The sequence below is a fragment of the Nicotiana tabacum genome, chromosome 1 (genome assembly GCF_000715075.1).
Source record: "Nicotiana tabacum cultivar K326 chromosome 1, ASM71507v2, whole genome shotgun sequence".
NCBI classification, from domain to species: domain Eukaryota; kingdom Viridiplantae; phylum Streptophyta; class Magnoliopsida; order Solanales; family Solanaceae; genus Nicotiana; species Nicotiana tabacum.
Window position 1 is genome coordinate 17582423 of NC_134080.1, and position 23222 is coordinate 17605644.

The 23222-nt window shown below is 34.5% G+C and overlaps 2 protein-coding genes across 2 annotated transcripts; one reads left to right on the plus strand and one right to left on the minus strand.

Annotated features, from left to right (window-relative positions):
* Nucleotides 1–210: 210 nt before the first annotated feature.
* Nucleotides 211–4862, plus strand: LOC107774234 (AT-hook motif nuclear-localized protein 1). Its single transcript, XM_016593725.2, has 5 exons — nt 211–974; nt 2461–2528; nt 3056–3187; nt 3972–4133; nt 4307–4862. The coding sequence occupies exons 1-5, from the start codon at nt 584–586 to the stop codon at nt 4547–4549; spliced, it is 996 nt and encodes a 331-aa protein (XP_016449211.1). The 5' UTR covers nt 211–583; the 3' UTR covers nt 4550–4862.
* Nucleotides 4863–5522: 660 nt separating this feature from the next.
* On the minus strand, nt 5523–10258 carry LOC107774235 (ATP-dependent Clp protease proteolytic subunit-related protein 2, chloroplastic). Its single transcript, XM_016593726.2, has 9 exons — nt 10099–10258; nt 9951–9994; nt 9785–9857; nt 7795–7915; nt 7548–7685; nt 7296–7412; nt 6298–6366; nt 6125–6220; nt 5523–5885 (listed from the first exon to the last, which is right to left on the minus strand). The coding sequence occupies exons 1-9, from the start codon at nt 10170–10172 to the stop codon at nt 5748–5750; spliced, it is 870 nt and encodes a 289-aa protein (XP_016449212.1). The 5' UTR covers nt 10173–10258; the 3' UTR covers nt 5523–5747.
* Nucleotides 10259–23222: the final 12964 nt, after the last annotated feature.

Below are 23222 nucleotides of genomic sequence, written 5' to 3' on the forward strand. Positions count from 1 at the left end.
CAACCACAATTTTCTCTTTATCAGAATATTTTTTTCCCAACCGGACTCCAAACCATTTTCTTAAACAAAATACATAAGTTCCATCCTTTCTATAATCAATTATTAATTAACTTCTTTATTTAATGAGTTTAATACTTAATTAATCTCTTTTTTCGTCATTATTATTTTCCTTTAATTACGATTCAGACAAACTGAGGAAAGTCAAGAACCCAATTTACTTTTTTTTTTTTTAACTTCTCAAAAACTCCATTTTTCATATTTTCTCTCAACACTTCCCAAGCCAAAAAATTAAATCTTTTCCACATTTTTCATTTTTTAATCCTTAAATTTTTCAAGAAAAAAAATCCTGCTTTGTTCTCTCCTTAAAATTTCCAAGGAAAAAAAGAAGAATGAACAGTACTCTGAGCTATTTGCCAGTTTAATCTTACTCTGTTTTCTTGCTAAGCTCTGGTAATACTTCAAAATTAGCAGTGATTAAGCTTCATTTGTTTTTCTATTTTTGAGCTTTTACCTCTCAAAATTTCTGCCTTTTTCTTTTGAAGAAAGGAAATTTTTTGTGTAATATTTTCTTTTTGGGGGGAATATGGAGGGAGTTACAGTAGTGGGATCAGATGCACCATCAGATTACCATGTGGCAGCAAGGACCACTGATAATAATCCTAATCCTCAGCAGCAGCAGATTATTAGTACAACAACACAAGCAGCAGTTACAACAACAGCAGCAGCAGCAGCAGCAGCTCATGTTAATGTTAATGTGAAGAAGAAGAGAGGTAGACCAAGAAAATATGCACCTGATGGGTCTGTAAATGTAACTAGTAGTAATAATGTTTTATCTCCAAAGCCAATTTCATCATCTGCGCCGTCGCCGGTGATTGATTTTTCGTCGGAGAAACGGGGTAAAGTCCGGCCTGTTGGGTTAGTTAGTACTATTAAACCCCATCATCATCAACCTAAAGTTGATTTAGCCACTCCAGGTAAAGATAACGACTTTTTTGTGTTGTTTGTTTAAAGTTCTAATCTTTTTTCACATGCATGTTGATTAATTAATTGGTCCTATTCTATAGATCTGTTTGCTTAGTTGAGTTAATTAGTGTTTGGTGTCGTGGTTTGTACCGAAAGGATGTGACGTCGTGGTCAATGTAGTAGGACGAAAATCATTGGATATCGGGGATTCAAATCTCGGCAAAAAAAAAAAAAAAAAAAACTAGTATATGATTTGTTTTCATTTGCCTTAGTTTTATTGAGTAATTCGATACTTGTGCTGGTGGAAGGTAATATATACTTAGTGGAATAATAGAGATGCGCCCGGAAAAGTGTGTGGTTTTGTGAAGTTATGGGAAAATAGTGTAGATGTGGGACATGTTAATAGATGCCTTAACTATGATGTTGATGTGAATGGGCAGCTCTGAATGTCAGGTGTTATTTTTCGGTTGGTCTGCAATTGGAGAATCTTAAGCTTATAGGATGTCATTGTGGCAATTTTCAACCTTTTGGTAGGAGTTTTGCGGAGGAAATTATTTTCCTGTATTTCCAGATATGGTCTCCGAAGGAGTAATAAATAACAAGTAGTGTGAATCTGAACTCTATGATCTGCTGCTTCTATGGGAAAGGAGTTTTGTTAACAGCATCTTTGATGTTTACCTTGTTAAAAAAGAACAGAATCTTTGATGTCACCTAACTGTTGAGCTACTTTTTACTTCCCAATTGGACTATAATTCCCTAAAATTTTTGGAGTTCCTTAAGCTGAGGCTTCTGTCATATTTTGCGCTTTCTTTAGCCTCCCCAAATAAATGGATCGTCGTACTAAACATGCATGTGTATACACCTGGAAATTTAACTCTAATTGTCCTCCCATGTTTCTATGCGGTTTTCCCTGTTATTTTTCATAGTAAGTGCCATTGTTACTTTGATCCGCAACCCTTTTTCCTGTTTCATTTTGTTCTTTTTTCTTCTTTGAGTCTGGTTGTATATGTGCATTGAAGTGTTTTTCCTCTTCTTTGGTCCCTCATTTATTGGTAGTTGGGATTGGTTTTCTTTTCTTTCTTTTCTTTCTTTTTTTTTGGGGGGGGGGGGGGGGGGGGGGCCGTTAGGTGTCTCCTTATAACTTCACGATACAATTAACTGAGCATTTCTACTTTATTTTTCCTTTTCCTTTTGGAGGAGGGTGGAGGTACTATTCTAGACTTCTGTAATAATCATTTGTTATTTGTGACTTGTCAGAAAATACGTCTGTAGTTATTTATATGGATATAGTTGGAGTCGGTTTAAAACACATGATTCGTGATTTTTTGTGTGATGAAGTTTCAGGCCATATACCAGAATTTCGTACTCGGAAGAAGAACGAAAAACGATCCCAACTCAGTTTTGTTTACACGCTGAACATGAAATATGCTTTTGTAGTTTAATGGTTTATGTTAAAGGTTTATTTCAAATTACTGATAATTGAATTACTTTCTGTAGGTGAATGGGTTTCGTGCTCTGTTGGTGCCAATTTTACACCTCATATTATTACTGTAAATACTGGAGAGGTAAATCTTAGCTGAAGCTGGTACATATGGAAGTATTTTCTTTACAATGACTTAAATGTTAAATCTGCATATATAAGGTGGTATGTTGCTCGCATAACATATGTGATCACAGGCAATTTTCTTTCTGTTTGTGCGCCTTGCAGTTTTTACCAGTTTATATTATTGGTAGTCTGGTACAGCCTATTATCTTGGTAATACTTTGTACCTCATCCTGTGAAAACTTGATGACACATGCTAAATCAGAAATTTCTAAATTTGGAACTATACATGGTGCATGCAATGTTTTGTATAAGCAGATGGAGACCATATTTAAACCCCCCCCCCCCCCCCCCAAAAAAAAAAAAAAAAGAAAAAAGGGGGATGTTTGCTGTATTTAGTACATATTTGAAAAAAATATTCTTTTTTTGGTAAATTCCATAAGTTAGCAGGATTTTCTCATTGTAAACATAGACATAAGCATGTATAAATGACCATTATATATATTGAACTGAACGTGCATTGCTAATTGTGCTTTCGATTTCCTTTAGGATGTCACCATGAAGGTTATATCATTCTCTCAACAAGGGCCTAGAGCAATATGCATTCTTTCAGCAAATGGTGTAATTTCAAGCGTTACACTTCGTCAGCCAGATTCCTCTGGTGGCACATTGACGTATGAGGTGCTGCAACTAGTTTTCTCTCTTGCTATGGCTAATATTCTTATTCATGTTTATTGATGTCATATTTGAAGTGCTATAAGCTTCTAATCATTGCTTCTAAATGTGAAATTATTATCTTCTTCTGGTACCTATTTCTGTAATCAAATAGATTTCGGACTCTACACTTTTGCGTCCTGCCAAATTTAGGAGTGTTAATATTCCCTTATATGTGGCATGTCTCTTCTGGTTACTGGTTAGTTACTTGTGAAGAGCTTAGTTCTCTTCGTTATTGAAATAAACAAGATCTTAGTCCAGAATTACTGATCTTAATTCGCACTAGTTCAAGTGACAGAGATACATTGAGGCTACTAGTGTTTCACTCTAAGTAGTGTCATGGAAGAACTCAAACCTTAATGAGTACACTGCTCAGAACTGATTTCTCATCTGGTAGAATAAGATGTAAATCTTAACGAGTACACAAACTAGCAGTTGTATTGCTGATTCTTTTGAAATCTTAACGAGTACACCATCCATTACCCTTCTTAACTGCTCTCCGGCACTATAATATTGGAGCATATGTCTTGTACGATTCATGTATATCTGTGTCATCTGAACTTCTTAAAACCCTTGTGTTAGTGCTTAGGAGTATAGATGACACATGAATTCTCGATGAAACAGACTCATATTTTGACATCTGAAGCTAAAGCCTTCGTTGTATTGAAATTGATGCTAGGCATTCTCTGTACATATATGTTGTTAATGGTAGGCAGTTATGTATAACCTTCCCCTTTCGTTGTTCCTTTAGGGTCGGTTTGAGATACTGTCTTTGACTGGATCATTTATGCCATCAGAGACTGGAGGAATGAGAAACAGATCTGGTGGAATGAGTGTTTCTCTAGCAAGTCCTGACGGACGTGTTGTTGGGGGTGGAGTTGCCGGTCTGTTAGTAGCTGCCAGTCCTGTGCAGGTAGTGATCTGCCTAAACTTAGTTGTTTTGTTTACACGAAAGTGAATTTATGCTTGTTTGACAAACAAAAGCAGTGTCTTGGATATTCCACCAACTTTAGCAAATTACCTATCATACAACTTAGTTGTTCGAATGATGACATTGGGCCTTCTAACTTTGCTGCTGTTAAACAGATTGTCGTTGGCAGCTTTCTTGCTGGAGACCAGCATGAACAGAGGACCAAGAAAAACAAATCGGATTCCATTGTCGCTGCTGTTCCTCTACCGACCACAGAGATGGAAGACCATCCTTATCACTCTTCAGTAAAACAAACTGTGCCAACTTCCTCTTCGTTCCGTGCAGATAATTGGTCAGCTTTGGCCCCCGATTCGAGGAATAAGCCAGCTGAAATAAATGTAACTACTCTACCTGCATAAGCTGAAATTTGAATGGATTTTTACTGTAAACCACAAGGACTGCATGTCATTTACAAAATTCCCCTTGATCTTCCTCCCGTCTATTTGCTGTTTGTGTGTAAACTTGGGCCAGCATGTCAATTTCCATTTTTAGGTCTGTGCAGTAATCCGAGCTAGTTCTCTAGTTAGCCTTTCTTATTCTGGTATTTGGCTGTAGAATTACATATGTATGATGGATTCCATGAAATGAATCCATCTTAGTTAAGGGTTTATGTCTAGTTTTAACAGGCATATTAATCCTCTTCATTTCGTGGTACATTTGTACTTTGGACCATTTTTATTGTTACTCGATTTTTATATCTGTCCAAATCCCCAATCCATCCACATATGCTCCATATACTAACAATGTCCTTAAGAAAGCAGCTGACAGAAAAGGCTCTTAGAGGTTAATGTAGATAAAGTTAAAACATGTTTGTGTCTATAATTTTATATATATCTCAGATTTTATACCAAAAAAAAAAGTAGTTGGAAAAGGCGTATAATGGCGTCAATTAGTGGTGGCAAAATGGTTAAAAGAAAACAGTTAACCACTCATATTATCCACTAAAAAATGGGTTGGATAATAAACTTTTTAAAAACGGGTCAAATATGGATAAGAACCATATTATCCATTTAGAAAATGAATAACCAATGTTAAGGATAACCAATGAGTTTAACTTTCATATTTGTAAAGCCTCAAATTGAGGGTTTCCCAAGTTTGGGAGATTAGGAATTCTCCCAAAAGTAATCATATTCAAGAAGTCATGGATAATATGGTTACCGACGGATGGTTCCTATTCTTTTGCGGATCAAAAGTTTCAATTTGGTGTTTTAGAGAATTATAGTAGATCCTAACATAAAAATTGGTCAAAAATACCAAAACATTGGTCAAAAATACCAAAACATATGCACCCAGAGGGCTACTTGATTGATAATCAGAAAAGGGAATCTAACAGAAAGAGAAATACTTATCTTTGTAGACATATCAGCTATTAATGGATTTCTTGCATTCATAACATTAAACAAAGGGAACTAGTATTGTCAATTTCCATGTAGAAAATTTTTTTTTTCTAAATAAGTAAATCAAAAGAGTACACATGTAGGTTGAACTAAAAAATCGCAAAATAAGACTGCAAGTCGTACAACCACTATCAGCCATTCCGTTTACAAGGCATATGGACTAACCAAGACCTGCTGTGGTATCCTTTCGTGGAGCATCCGCCTTAATACGGGGAGGCCTAACTATACGGTCTATAAGACCATATTCAAGAGCTTCTTGAGCATTGAATCGCTTCATCCGACTTAAATCCTTGTGAACCTGCATATTTCAATAGATGAAGTTACAATGATCAATACTTTTGATATGCAGAGATCAAATTTACTCATCACACCTTGCCCAATATGTAACGAGAGTCCATATAAAGGCAATAAGGCAAGGTGATTAACTATTGCAACTAATACTTTTAGGTGGAGACTCATTTTGAATCATAGTTTGAGGGGGTATACTTTATATACCTTAAAAGAACATATTTAAATTCAGATGAGGGCAATATATACCTTTTCAACAGGCTGGCCTGTCTTCTCAGCCAACTCCTTGAAAAGGTAATCTCTAATTCTGAGAAGTTCATCTGCTTCATTACGGATATCATCAGCCTGCCAAATATGAAAATGAATAAGTATGTAGTCTCGGAAAAATCATCATTTCCTTCCAAAATGTCGAGGAGACAAACCTGTCCACGTGCAGCTCCAGCAGGAGATTGTAGTGCAATCCTTGAAAGAGGCATCGCAAATCGATTGCCCTTCACAATGGAAATACGTAAAATTAACATTGAGCATTAGTTGCCTTTCCACAGTAAAATAAGGTCTTTATCATCTTTACAACAGGAGGCACAATCACATCACTAACAAAAGAAACTGGCCAAAACAAAGAATCCTGGAGAACTTTTTCCCAAGAGTGTTTGCCACTATTATATCATCTTCTAAAATAAGAAGAGATAATTAAACATGTTTATCTATATCTCATTGTTTGTGGTCTTTGCATTAATAGTTTTCATAACAAAAGGGTGCAACCAAATGGGATAAATTCCCACTGTCAAGTATGGAAGGTTGTCGAACTGACACCGAAGTGATTATAGTCCCAATGGGAAGTGACTGTTAGGCTAACTTTGGACATGGATCTTGGCTAGCCCCACAGGAAACAACTATTGGCAGTTCCTTGTTCAGTACACCATTTTATGATGCTCCAATAGATAACCAGGTGGTACAGCCTCAGTAGAGAAGCATAACACTGAACAAGGATGTACGACAGGTTCCATAACTTGACCCTCAAATTTCGGTTCAACCCCAACCCCAATAATTCCGAGGTTTGACTGCACATTAGTATATAGGATCACAACTCTAGATGGAGGCCTTTGGAGAGAGACAAGACCAACTCATAATCAGGCAAATAAATCTCTAGGTTAAAATAAGATAAAATGAACTCTTATAAAATACAGTTCTTTGGGATGCCATCACAAGTGGCTGATACTGGCAAATTTCTTTTCATGCCAAATGCTGCAGAAAGAAATAACAAAATACGAAACTCGCCAATATATCCAGACAACTCAATCCCATCTTTGCATAAAATAATCAGGCGCAACAACTCCGAAAGCTAGTCTAAGCAAGACATTGTCGATAAGCACAAGTTTTTTTTTCCCCACATTTTATCACTAGGAGAGAACTACGGTACCTTTTCTCCAGCAGCAAGAAGAAAACCGGCAAGATTGTAGGCATAGCCCACACAGTGGGTGCCAACAGCACTTTTCAGACTTTGCATTGTGTCGTAGATGGCCATGCTCGGAGTTAGCTGTAAATAGAAGTAACATTAAGCAAATAACAAGAAGAAAGAAAGCAGTCTGAGCACAAAATTAAGAAGAAAAAAGAGGTGTTTCTAATAAAAGAGGAAACTTTGACTACAAAGTAAAATTAGTAAAGAACTCACATCACCGCCAGGGCCATTGATATACAGGTAGAGCTTCTTGGAATCATCAATACTGTCAAGGTACAGCATTGTTGCCAATATCTGGTTGCTAAATTCTTCATCTATGTGTTGTCCGATGAAAATAACACGTTCACGGTACTGCATCAAAGAATTCAGTGATATTTTCCCAGATCAAAAGTATTGATTATTAATCCAATTAGCCAAAGGAGAAACAAAGGTACTTCGAAACTGAAAACATGTTACTTACAAGAGCATTCCACAAATCAACCCACTGCCACGTTCCCTCAGTTGGATTTCTGTAGGGCACCCTTGGTGTCCCAATGGGCATCATGGAAACTCGTGCACGTGTTGGTTTACTGTTTCTAGTTCTGGAAGTATGAACTCTAGGTTAGGTTACAAACACAAGCAGCAGCCAAATGAAACTCGAGAAAAAATATAAAAAAATTCTATCCAAAGGAAAATGGAGATTTTAATCAATAAAAGATGGGATGTACTCAGAAATAAACGATAAATAATAGTATAATTAAGAATAGGAGAACATTCAAGGCACAGGCTTGTTAGTGACTATCAAAATGAGGTAAGTGCTACACCTCATTGAGATTTGGTGACATCATTTTTTTTTTTGTGTGAGTGTGTTTGGATAAAGTAGTTTAAATGTTCTGATTTAAACTGTGGAAAGATTTGATATTTGATACTACATAAAATATACTGACTTAATACTAGATATTAGTTCCTGATAGACAGAATTTAAAGATGGAGGCAATGTAAGCATAAACTCACAAACTTGAAAGAGAAAACAAGGCTGAGAAATCTGAAGGCTTGAGTGTGAGATTAACAAGACAGCAGCAAGAAAGTGCAGAGATTAAACAAAGCTCAGCAATGGGAAGAATAGCTCAGCACAAGTTTGAGTCAAATTCTACACACTAGGTTGTTATTAGGGAATTTCATTAATCGTCAAATCATATAGGTCGTCCCAGTTCCTTGTTTTCTGGGCACTAGGCCGTTGCAACTTGTCTGTAAGGCATTTTTTGTTAGTAGCTGGGGTCCAATATGAACATGAACGAAACAAAAATGCTCATACTTTACAACAGAAAATTAGCCTTTTTCCCTCTTCAAACCCATTAGATTAGCCAGCACAATCCTCCTTTCCCACAGAAAATATGCTCTAAAGCCGTATGCGATGGCGAGGAACTAAAAGAAAATATATGCATAGGCGTGGGCAGAAGGAAGAAAGAAAAAAGGATATGCTATTTTCTAAAATAGATTTTCTGTACAGAACCAACATATACAGTTCCAAGCCCAATATATTAACTTAAATTATCAGAACTACGATGGCCATTCATCTCTAAATTCAACATCCTCTACAATTCTCACGACATGCTAAAACTGTAGGCCCAGTATATAAGCAATAGGTTCGTCCGAATCCACTGCCTTTAGTCCGACTTTATATGCTCATGTCGAAAAATCCATTAGAATTGGTATTTGTTAAGAGAATCAACCCACCAGTCTAAGTCCTCTTTAGAGGCAGAGCTAGGATGTTGAATTCATGGATTGATTTGGATTTCTTATTCTAGAAAAGGCAGCTTACTGAGTTCTAGATAAATTATTTATACATATTAAGTAGATTTTATTATAAAAGTATAGGGTCTGGGCTGAAGCTACTGGGCTCTACCGAACCCGTAGGCACCACTGTAGCTTCACCTCTGTCATCAATCCACCCTTATAGACCATGTACTCTATATAAACTAAGTTATGTATAAAAGCAACACAACATTATCCAAGACAAATAACTTTTTGGGTGCAAAAGTCGCCCAGTTATTACTTATTAGAAGAACAAGATTACCTGGATTCAATACTTCTGTAAGCTGTATTGTGAAATTCGGCATATATCCAGTGCCAGATCCAGAAATTTACACAAGGTGATTCAAAAATGTATTACCTGGGATTTGAACCTATGACCTAAAACAATTTTTAAACCCCCCTATGCCACTTTACTAGAACTTTCTGTTATATTAAGGAGATTCAACAGCTTATATATAAACAGAAAAACTAGTTTTTGCCTATTTGCGCAATAATTTTTCAACAAAGGAGATTCAATTTAACCTCCTTCCTCAAGCTAGTTCTTCCCTGCATATACTCTATATATACTAGGTCATATATAAGAGCAACACAATATTATTCAAGACAAGAACTTTTTTGGGTGAAAGTCACCCAGTAAATAAGAAGGTCAAGATTACCCGGACTCAATACTTCTGTAAACTCTATTGTGAAATTCAACATTAACATTAGGCGTTGCAATCCCAAAAGAATCTGCTTTAACAAAAAAGCCAAGAAACAAACAGTTATCCAATTAAAACAAGAAGAAAGCAAAATATAAAATAACAATGATTTAATAAAACATACTTGGAGATTGAACTCTTAATCCGACAAAAACTTTGCTGGCACAGCTGAAAACAACGTAAGAAGAAGAAAAAAAATGTTAACTTTGTTGATATTTACATAGTGGAAAATAAGAAAACTGAATTGAATTGAGAAAAGGGGAAAATGGTACCTTAAAGAAGGCTGAGGGAGTCTAGTTCTCGAGTTTAGATACGAGGAAGAAGTGGTCGGAAGAGTGACTGCCATTGATGCTCTGGTGAAGGAAGAAGGGAGAGTGTATGAAATTCGGTTTGTCAAACTTAAAATAGCTGGTTGTTTTGGATAGGAAAGGGTACCCGACCCGGATAAATATTTGACCCATTACTACACACTTTCTCTTTCTTCTGCTTTGTTCTAGCTCTAGTACTAATATTTGAAGTTTGGGAGGAACTGTTTTTGGGTTGTTCTAAGAGAATCGGTAGCGTTTTATCTTTTTCCCCTTTTGTTGTGTTCTTTTCCTTTAAGCACTACAACAAAACATTTTTTAATTAAAAAAATAAAATATATTTTTTTCACAAAAAGTGAAGAAAAGGTGTAAGGATGTACTAGTTGCTCATTAAATAAAGAATAAAATTTATATATTTTGCTCTAATAGTTTGATTTTCTTAAATGTTTATAGAGGGTATGATTAATTAGGTAGGATGGATTAAATGTTCTTTTTGTTCCACAAAAAAGATGCGATTTTTCAGATAAATCTTTTATATTATATTTAGATGAAGATTAATAGCTTTAAACTTCCATGGTGGTGTGATTCAGCGTTTTATTTCATTAGGATTGGATGTTATAGATTCAAATTCTTTACTAATTTTCACTTTCAAATGTTAGGAGAAATGTAAAGTGAAAAACGAAAAATGTTGCCCTTTATCTTTTTCCAACGAGCATATAATGAAATTCAGAAATTAAAGAGCATAAAAAAAACATTTTATTTACAGTTGCATGAGCCAAACTCGCATCACATGCTAAATCAAGATTTAAAGTTTATGGGTTCAAAATTCTAATTTTTAAGTTTTTGGATTCTTATTAATAATTTATACATACCCAACGGATTTTTTAAGATAAATACCAGGTTTGAGCCAAAGTTACTGGGTTCGGCCAAATCCGTTCCCGATATTCTAGGTTCGGCCCTAACTCGCATAAGCTTCAGCACAATCAATTATGCCTTTTTTTTTTGTATCCATTCCGCTCTATTCAGATCTATTTTAATCTAAGACTAGTATTATAAAATTCATCAAAATTAGACATCTCATTTGTCGGCTAAGAGAGAAAAGGGGAAATAGATGGTTAAAGTTAGCTAATGGAGTATCATTTTGCTTTACAACTGAGAGGACTGTCTAACCTTTTAGACATAGTAATCTAGGAGAGGCAGCCGGTGCACTAAACTCCCACTATGTGCGGGGTCCGGGGAAGGTTGCTGCCATCTGGTCTATTGTACGCAGTCTTACCCTGCATTTCTGCAAGAGGCTGTTTCCACGGCTCGAACGTGTGACCTCCTGGTCACATGGCAGCAACTTTACCGGTTACGCCAAGGCTCTAGCTATTGTAATCTAGGAGAGGAAAATAAGGAAACAAGAAAGATAAGTCACTTGTAGTTTTGCAAATCAAAGGTTAGATTCAAATGTCTTTACATAACTGCCTCTTTCAAATGTGACAAATCATTTCTGAAAGAACAGTTGGAGATTTACTATGTTTCTTTTTGTAAAATGGTAACTTCTAAAATGATTGGTACTATGAAACATGGTACTATGTAATACTATGAAACATGGTACTAGGTAATACTGAACATGGTAACAAGGCATCTGGTGTGCACACACAGGGTTGCTCAACTTCAGCAAACAGCACTAAGAAGGCTTCTCATATGTGTTCGCCTCTCTAAATTCCGCAATAGCACTACGAATCATTCCAGCCACATCGGATTGAACAAACAGATGTGTATTGTCCAAAACATGTAAAATGAACTTCTGTGACTGTGGCAGTGCAGCATTCACATTGATAATAAACTGCGCCATAGGTACATCACTGCAAAGGAAGAAAGCAAACCTCAGCATCAAAGAAGCGACAAGTATTTGAAACGAAGATTGCTGAACAAAACTTAGCTGCTGAAGATTTGAAACCATTAGCTTGCCAATGAATTCTGTTTTGTTTATCATAGATAGTTCTTTACCATGATATGAACAATCCTTTGCTCGCCTTCACCATCACATATCAAAACAAACACTCAAAGATTGAGCTGCAAAACGAACGACAGAAATTAGTGAAAAATAGATAGCCATCCAAAGATAAAGGCGTAATAAGTCTGCGACAGCTATGCTGAAACTAAACTTCCCTACTTCCAGCCAAAAATGCTTTCCAGCAAACAGTTGATTTATGAAAATATGTTTTTGACTAATACTATGACGTTCTTTTTTTTAAAAGAAAAAAAGAAGAGAGAGGGATGAAGGGAACTTCCAACCTAAAATAAGACCACAGTCCACAGATTGTAAACAGAATTAGATGAAAAGGTGAAATCTTAGAGGTCGTTGTACTTTCTTCATTCTTCTCCTTCCTTTAATTTCTTTTTTCTCTGAGGAAAGGAGGTGTTAAGTCCTTAGAAATTTAGACTTCAAATGGAAGGACTTCTAAAATAGTCCAGAAATTTGGGCTTTAACCAGTATTGCATTTTTCACCTCTTCCTCAACCATAACCCTACTTATTCTATGGAGATCCTTGACCGCTATTTCAGATTTTGTGGCGGAAAGTTACATATATGCAATATCTCAAGCCAGAGGTACATCCATATCGCATCACTTCCACATTGTCGATTTCATGCCACCCAAAAAGGCATTGAAGATGTACCATTTCAAGGTGCTAAGTACATGCTTTCTATAACCAATCAGAATTCGAGAAATGTTACTGCAAAGTTGATCAGTTCAAGCAGAATTTGATATCTGCATATTCCTAAAAGTTCTGAAACTAAAGAATCCCCATTAAAACTAGAAGAGATTAGGCCAACTGGGAGCTTTGCTACACCTAAGAATAGTCTGTTTGCAGGGTCACTCAATCTCAAATAAGCATCAAAATATCACTCAATTCTCAAGTTTTTTCTACCACTGCGATAGAGGACATAAGAGAAAGTATGACGACCAGCATTTCAAATATCAATCAATCTATCAACTCCGCCACATTTTCAAATTAGTTCGGTCATCAAGGCTTATAGTCTAGTGGTAACAGCGAGAGTCTTCCACACAATCAGGACTGGTTCGAACAAACCCATAGCTTTTGATTAAACCCTTTAATGTATAAATATTTGATTGTGAACTAAGAAATTAAAACAAGCTACAGGTTTGATGACAAGTTCAGAACCCATAAATTCTAAATCCTGGCTTCGCCTTTGCACATAATAAGTGTGAACAAAATTCTCACTCTGCCTTCCCCATTATCCTTCTCTGATTCCCTAATGTGATAGGAAAATTTAAAAAAGAAAAAAATTAATTAAGCTCACAATTTGTGTCGGCTATATGAGACCTCCATTCAGGTTCATTTAATTTCATTTCTAACAATTAAGGTCAGCATTTCATATTTCAACAAAGTCCTACAATATTCGAAATAATTTGAAGCGAAAGAAGTGAAGCACAATAATTCGAAGCAAATATCTACAAAATAGCTCAATATAAGAGCAGGGTTACCAACAATTTATTTAACTCTAATCCTAGTTACATAAGAACAAAATTACATCAAATAAAAAATAGCAAAATCAAAATTTTAGGAAAAATAAAAACGTGAAAAAAAGTTTAAAGATGCGAATAAAAGGAGCCTGACCTGGGATGAAACTGGAAGAAGAGAAATGATGCGGTGAATCACAAAGAGAATGTTTTTGGTGGGACCATAAGAGAAAACTCGAGAGAGAGAGAGAGAGGGAGGAGTTTCAGATTCCTGAATCTCCAAATTGGCACCCTAAACTTTATAAAAAAGACCATATAATGCAACAAAACTTTGTCAAATGCACAATTACCCCCCTTGTAGCACCTTTTCTTGGCGCAGAAATTAAAGGATTACCACAATTGAATTACTGGATTATGAAATATAAAGATCGATCAGATCATTATGCTTTTAAATTTAAGATTGATTGCTTAATTTTTTATTAAAGTTAACATACTGGTTAATTATACAAAACACTATAAATTACAATTTATGATTAAAACATTGTTAAAAAAACATAATAAAGAATGTTTGAAATAGTGATAGCGCCATGTGAATTGAAAAATCTGATGAGTGATGTGTACCGTTAATTTGAAGTTTCAAACATGTTAGTTTTGTATTTTATTGGCAATAAAAAAAATATAAAATAAAATATAGAATATTTTGTTGTAGTTTTGTATTTTACCGTTGGTATATTAGTTGCTAAATTTTTGTATAAACGTACACTTTCATATTATGATAAGAATAATAGATGCCCACCTTGCAGTTGGTATATTAATTAGTTGGGTCAGTGATAAGTGACATTATTAAAAATTGTTAAAAGTAAGTAAACCAAAATTGGCTCGTCAAATTTTTGGACGAAAATGAAATAAAATAGTGAGACGGGTTGATTTTTGATCAATTGTAAATTTCTTTTTGGCATAAAACTAATTAAATATATCAAGAAAATGTTTGATAAGTGATCATTGAAAGTTGAATGAATATTTTAGAGAGAAATTGGTGAAAACTAATGACAGCTTGTAGCCACAAAACAAGGCGTACAATTAGGGTTGGGCACATATCGGGTATAACCGATAGCCCGAACCGATAAAAGCTTATTGGGGTATCTATATCGGGTAATCAGGATAATATTTCGGTAACGATTTTGTATTTTTTCACTATTGGGTTATCGGTTCGGACCACGGGTTGCCCCATTTCTTAACGGATTAACCGATAACTCAATAAGATTTAATAAAATTAGGATTTTATCCAATTTCTTGGGCTTCATTCTCTCTTTTTCTCCTAATTTTCCCAGCCGCATTCAAGATTGAAGTTTCAATGTTCACTCTTCAGACTCTGATTCAATTTTTGAAAGTTCTTCTTCAAATTTCAATGTACAACCACATTCTTAGAATCTTAGCATAAATTTGTATTCCAAAATTACTTCTTTGTTAAGAACAAATTTTGTTCCTTTCTTTTGAGTTTTACAGTAGAGTTCGATAATAAAAATATAGGATTTTTGATTGTTTTCGATTCTTTATTTTGTGCTCATGTTTTAGTACTATGTTTATACTTTTTAATTTTAAGGTGAAATTGCTACTACTTTGTACTGTTATTAATGTATTAGGATGTTTGAAGAATTAACAGTATTTCAGTTGTGTTTGGACAACTTTTGAGTTACTAGTGCTCTTATTGCTTTTGCTACCATTGGACTTTGGAAAATGATTGATCTCTTGATTATATTTTGGCAGGAACCCAAAAAATTGTAATTTATGTTCCTGTTAACTAATATTTCCAGTGAAATGGAGATGGAATGCTTGTGGAGTTGTAGTATCAATTTTTGAGATTGCACAGCTCATGAATTTGTCAAAATGAAACATTCTTCAAATATTAGTTGTAGCTAGAACGCAGAATTGGGTAGTATACTATAGGTGAATTCTTTTCTTTTTTGCTTAACTCGAGTGAATTGTCTTCTCTTTATTACTTAACTCTAGATTGAGTTATCTTATCGGCTAAACCGATAACCGAACCGATAATGATCGAGAACCGATTAATCGATAACTGATAACTAATATCTTATCGGTTTGGTTATCGGTTTATCATATTTGTAAACCGATAACCGATATGCTAAACTGATAATATTCATAACCGAACCGACCGATGCCCACCCATACGTACAATTCATAGCGCAAAACCAATTATTATAAAGGCTAGCAAATGAAATCCAAAAAACCAGCGATAGACTCTGGCTCCTTAATGCAACCATAATAGCTGGGGATTTTTTCGTCCATATACAATTTGAAACTTTATTACCAAATATATCTAAGTTTAGTTAATTACCCGACCTAAACAAATTTTATCTACAAAATATATACATTCCACCTTAAAAGGCTCCCAATGCATTATTAGTGCGTTCAATCAAAAGATTTAGTTATATATTTTTCCTTTTTCTCTCCTCTTTCTCCTTTTCTCTCCAGATCTTCCACCCTTGCAGCAATTTAAGCCAACTACTGTATCCCTTGATTTTAGTTTCCAATTTTGAAAAAATAAAAATATGGTTTTTTTACACTTTTCCAACTTTTTCTTTTTAATTACCAAAAGAGGTCCTCTATTTTTATATAGTCTCAATACTGATCATTGGATTAGCATTGGGTTCGTTTGCTTCAATTCTATTTAAGGATCGATAGTTTTTCTGCATTTATCTCTATTCAACTTGTATGTATGTGCTTGGTATTTGTTTGATGTTCGTTTCTTGTTCTTGAATTTGATTTGCCTATGTTTCAACTTGTATGTATGTGCTTGGTATTTGTTATTGGTTCCTCCAGAATTTGTTGGTGTAAATGGTTAATTAAGTTTTGGGTTTCTGAGTTTTTTATTTTAGATACAGTTTAACATTTGGTATGTATATCCAAATATTGCTGAACATGTTTTTGTTGGCAGAAATTAATTTATATCATCAAAGTGGTTTTAAAAAAAAGAATAAGAACGTGCTGATAATTGTTTCACATGCTTACGAAATGAAGGAAGATTAAGAGACGATATGGGATGGTTTGCGCGGTAACCAAATTACCAAGATTACTTACATAATGTTAAATTTTTATTTAGAAATTCGTGTACAAACTCGCAAGTGATTATAAAAGGATACGGTCAAAGACTAATGGGACTAATAATTATATACTATACAATTATCGACAACTTTCATATATTAATTTTACCCAATTATGTATACAACTACAATATCATACAACTTAAATACAATTTGTATATAAATTTTATACAATATGTCTTTTGTATATTTTATATCTGATTTATACATAGTATAAACAAATTTCATACAACTAAATATATATTATACAACTTATCTATAATTTTCATACATTATTTCTACTCAGTTATATACAACTACAATATCATATAACTTAAATACAATTTTTATACAATATTATTCAACTTTCATACAATATTTAAATAAAAAATATATATAAACAACATAATAAAATTTTTCTATAATTTTACTATATAAACAAAATATAATTTTTCTACAATTTTACTATAATTTTACTACAACTTCGCAAGCATAATGTATGTCATGTCTTCTTCTTCTTCTTCTTCTTCTTCGAGTTTCAATCTAAAATTCAGCCAATATCAAGTCTAATCTTCACCAAAACACCCTCAAAAATTGAGATATAAACTCCAAACCATATTCCTAATTGTTTGCAACAACATCCAATCCAAACAAATAATGGTTTTTGAAAACCCAAATTTGAATTCAAAGCTTTTTAATGGCTGTCAATGGTTGAAATTTAGTCAAAATCAAGTCAATCTTCACCAAAATCCCTCAAAATTGAGATATAAACTTCAAACCATATTCCTAATTATTTGCAACAACACCCAATCCAAACAAATAATGATTTTTGAAAACCCAAATTCAAATTCAAAGCTTCAAAGCTTTTTAATGGCTGTCAATGGTGGAATTGCTGCTCTCTTTTCCTTTGCTTTACATTATTGAAATTAGGGATTGAGAGATAGAAAGAGACGTAAAGAGAGAGAGAGAGAGAGAGAGAGAGAGAGAGAGAGAGAGAGAGAGAGAGAGAGAGAGAGAATAAGGATGAGAAATAATTGATTCCTAATATAAATGGATACTCATTTAATTTCTAAAGTATATATAATTGGTAAATTTATATATAGGATGTAATTAAATTAAAACTTGAGTAGGGAAGATAATAAAGTTTCCAATAGTATATAGCTATGTAAAAATTCCTAATAGTTGCTAGCCCAGCCTCTAACAGTCGCCTAACATTCTTTTAAACTTAATGTTAATAGTTAAAAAAATTGAAATCTCGCCAAATGACCCCCAAAATTATGGGTGTACAAAGGAAACCAACAAACTGCACCAACCCGATAATCCGAGTCAAACCGAGAAAAAAACCCGACTATGATTTGGTTTGATTTGGTTTGGTGTTGAAAAAAAAACCCCGACCATTGGTTTGGTTTTAACTAAAGAAAGTCAAACTGAAACCAAACCAATCCGACATTACATATATAGAAATTTTAGATATATTTAATATATAAATATAATTATTGTGATGTAATTTATAAATATTTCTTAAAAGATTTCATAATTTTATCTTTTGAGACATTATTTCAAGGTTGGACTTAGAACTTTTGAATGTTCCAATAAGTTTTATAGCCATTAACATTAGTAAATTAAGTAGTGCTAGCAAAATCCCAAACCAAAATCAAATCAATACTAATGTTGACAAAAGATATTCAATTCAATACTACGAAATGTATTAAATATCTATTTTTTGTTTTGCAAAAATTTAGATAAAAATGCATAACCTATTTTTATTTTTCCTTTAGCGTTTAGTCATGTAATTAATACTCCCTTATTAGTTTACTTATTTTAGCATGACTTAGTACTTTTAAATTATGTTTATTTTTATTATAACTTTTTAATTAGCAATATTTATATTACATAATTTTATTGTCTTTATTGTTGAATATTTTAGGATAATGTCATGACATATCTCATATTTTATATTATTTTCTTGGAAAATACTTTATATAGTTGTATCTTACTAGGGCTAAAGAAATATTTTGAGCACAATTTATTTGTTTTGTTTTACGAAGATTTTATCTGGATAAAAATTCCAAAAAACCCGAATAATCCGAAAATCCGAGAAAACCCGAAAAACCCGAGAGTGAAAAACCCGAGTTTTATTGGTTTGATTTTTAGATTTAGTAACCCGACACAATTGGTTTGGTTTGGTAAGTGTAAAATCCGAACCAACCCGACCTATGTACACCCCTACCCAAAATCCCTCATACCCAGTGAAATCCCAGTCAAACACTATCCTTTCAGCCCCAAAATTTCATCAAACCCAAGTGTCTTCTCCACAACCACCATACTTCTTCCTATTATACACAAATTATAATTTCCTTTTTAACTTTTACAAAGAATTTTAAATTTTTAGTGATCCAATGTAGAAAATATAATATTACATAAGTAAAAATACCCATGATATAAGAAGAAGAAGAACAAGGTGATATATAGGTTATACACATACTATACATATTATACACTAGTATAAAGTGTATATACGTTTTTTATACATCGTTGAACAATATATTTTTTTATACACTTAAAATACACAACAACTCGGAATATACTAAGAATACATTGTCAAACTCAGGAAATATTGTATATATAACCTTTATATACTGTTGAACTGTAAATATACATCTTCTATACATATATAACGGTTTTATATACAATTGTTTATACAAATATATAACTGCACAATATATATCAATCATGCATAAATTATATATATAATTTGTATATAGTATATATAGATATTATATAGTATACATACACAATATATATACATATTGTGTAGTATATATACACTATATAATCATGTATAAAAAATTCAACATACGCTTTGGATATACAAACACATTAGAAATACACTCAATATACACAAAGTGCATTGCCAAACCTAGAATATAATGTATATATAACTTTTATACAAAACTACAATACAAATTATTTATATGTACAACTCTATATATGTGTATATAAAATATTTAATACATTATATATATATAAGTACCGTCCAGCTACCTTATTAAACCCATACCCACCATCGACACTCAATGTAGAAGGGAGGAGTTTCAGATTCCTGAATTTCCACATTGTCGCCCTAAACTTTATATTAAAAAGACCATAAAGCATCTGAGTTTTGTCAAATGCACAATTTGTTTAACCAAAAAATAGAATTTCAGTCAAAGCTGGAATTTAGAAGAACACGGGTTACTGATAATCAAAAGAATATGCAAAGGAAAGTAATTTGAAGTAATAGAGTGTAATCAAGAGAAAAACAAGTAAATTAAAGTATATTCCGATGATATCTCTCCTCCCTACAATTGATCAGATACCTCCCTTTTATAGGTATCCTGAAGATATGTGTTTTCCCCAAATCATAATGAGGCTATTATGAATAATTAAAGACATTGAATGCTACGTTACATAATCATTATAATCAATACAAATTCTCTAACGTATCCAGTATTTAATGCCTGTCAAATTCTGTATCTGCGCTCTTTACTATGGTCAGATCCATTCCTTTTGATTCTTGGATATAAATGACTTAAACAGGTACGGGGCCACCCGTGCCTCTTCCTTTGTCCTTGCTCGTTTCTATTGCTGCTCGTGCCTCTTGATTAATTGTAATTCTTTGACTATTTGACCAGTCCACGTGTCTTGACACGTCATCTTTATATAAATGTAATTTTTTCCAATACAGATAGTCCCCCCACTTTCCATTCATTCATCAGTTGAATACTTGGGAAGTGGATTTTATTAAAACGAGAATTTTTGTCACCATTAATGCTATGAAAAAATTGACGCTTCAATTGTCACTTCCATTTAATACTTCGTACACGTATCAATTTTTCATTGGTTCTGCAGTTTTTGCAGCCTCTTTCAAGGTTTTTACGGTTCCACTATTTACGAAGTGCCAGTTATCATAATTGTGATCCTTCCTTCACTGCACTTTTACCTTTGGCGGTCGATTATCAATATAAATATAACTTCTTCCCTGTCTTTTACCTCATAAAGTTTTACTGAACACTTAATTTCTCCATTCTCTGTTTACTTCTTCTTTACATCATTCCTCTTCGCTATGTCTTCACCAAACCCTTACCCTTACCCTCGAGAAGTCTCCATTGTTGATTCTTTCCTCAATGCCCTTGTTAGGCATAGAAGGGGAAGTAGGTTTCGTAGCTTAGGATCTACTCAAGGTAGTTCGTTTATGCCTTCTTCTAGTTTTGGTCCCTCTTCTAAAACCACAGGTTCCCTTTCTCACAAATCTTCTTCTAGTAGTAAAGAACCTTCTGAACCATTATGCGAACTTTTAGTAGAAGAGATAGTCCCTACAGAATTATCTTTTTACCACGATAGGGAATCTCTTAGAAACCAGACTGCCGCTTTAGATCGTGTCGATACTTACCCCACTCAAATTACAGAAGTTTTGACTCTTGTGGTTCGTAAGGACTGTCATTGGAGTAAAGATTTTTCCATTATTATCCCTAATCCGAATCAAAGGATAACTTCTTATTTAACCGGGTTTTCTTTTATTTACACAAACCCTTTTACTTTAGGGTTCAGACCAGCGATTGACCCAGCCATTCTCGAATTTTGCCATTTCTTCAACATCTGTTTGGGCCAAATTGGTTTGATCATATGGAGGGTTGTTGCCTGTTTAAGGCATTTAGCCACTAAAGTCGAAGTTCCTTTTACTTTCCCCCATTTGATTCATCTTTACTCACCTAGGCTTTTTCCCAATGGTGTTTTTACACTAGTAGCCAGGAGTAAGAGGGTTTGGTGAGTCCCGAAGATGATAAAGACCGTGGCTGGTATACCTGATTTGTTTCTGCCCCCACTGTTGGTTTAGTGGGTGAGGATAATGTTCCCTTCCCTGAGAAGTGAAATTTTGCACGTAAGTCTTTTAACCTTCTCGTACCTTTTTCCTTCAAGTTTGCCAACTTCTCTAATTTTGCTTTTGTTATTTTTTTTAGCTACCATGGGAGTTGTGGGGGATGTTCCCAACCTCCGTGGTTGGGTAGATAAATTGCTGAAGATCGCACCGATAGACGGTAGGTCTTGGAAAACACACTTTCTAACCGTTTTGGTTGGAAGGTAAAGACTCATGGTAAGAATTTATATTTTGTGCCTTTCGTGTCTATATTCTCTTTTATTGCTCTAATTTCTATCCTTTTTTCGTGAGAATTTGCTATTCGATGAGTTACTGCTGAAGCAGTTGCAGCTTCTCGTGTTTCCTCGGGAACCCGTACTCCTTCAGGAACCCATATCTCTCTAGAAAGAGCCCAGGAAATAGTTTTGGGTTCTTCTTCTGCAAAAAGGAAAGCTGCATAAGAGGAAGACTCTGAAGAAGAGGGAGATGAGGGCTCCCTGGTGACAAGGCCTCGAGTTAGGAGACACATCGTATCTGATGATGAAGCTGAAGTGTTGGTTTCTCTTACCGAACCTGTTGAAACTCCAATAATAATTCCTGACGATGACATCACTCCCCACGATACTCGTGAGTCTATTGACCAACTTTTCATCAGCGGATTTGGCCGTGAAGATGTTGGACCTGTTTTAGACGAAGTACCATTATCTTCTTTTCCAACTCCCGTGCTTGTGGTTCCTTTCTTACCTGCCCCAGCTATTTCCGTTCCTTCTTCTACTGCTTTCACCTCTTCTCCGGCTCCTCCTTTGACTATTCCCCCTCCTATCGTTCATCATACAAAAGCGGGCTCTTCAAATAGAAGTGCCGCTATGAGGCGGGTAACTATTGAAGTTCCTGCCGAGAGCAGCCTTTTGAGAAAGTCAGGTTAGACAGATGCATGGTTGGAGCCTTTAATCGGCCCAATTGAAAAAGCCAAGTTGGAGAGATATAGTTCCCTAACTTTAATGAATGATATTGTACATGCTACTTTGAAGGTACTTTCCTTCTCTTCCTTTTTTGCTTTATAATTCGACTATCTTTGAGGATTCTTACTTCCTTTTCCCCTTTTCAGGCCAACCTTATTGGCACAGAAATGCTGAAAAGAATCGCCCCCTTGGAGAAGATAGCACACGTGATTCTCATTCGGAAGCAATCATTTGGAAGGAGCAATTTGAGAGTGCACAGATTGATATAGAAGACTTACAAGAGAGCAAAAGTACCTTAGAGTAGCGAGTGCGGGCTTTAACTTCAGAATTGGCGGTTGCAAAAGCTTCTTTAAGCCAAGCAGAAAAAGACAAAGAACGTCTCGAGTCCTCCTTCTCAGAGCAACTATCTAAAACTAGTGAAGAAATTAGAGAGTTAAAAGCTCTTTTGGACCGAAAGGAAGTTTACGTTGGGGAGCTCGTGCAAAACTTGACTCGAGCACAAGAGGATCTTAGAATCTCTGCTAATAAAGTGCGTGTTTTAGAATGCTCCCATGCCTCTCTTCAAGTTTCCCGCAACTCTTCCTTGGTTGGAAATGAAGAGCTAAAGAATGAGATCGCTGCTTGGGAAAAGGATTATAAGATCCTTGAAGAAAAATGTA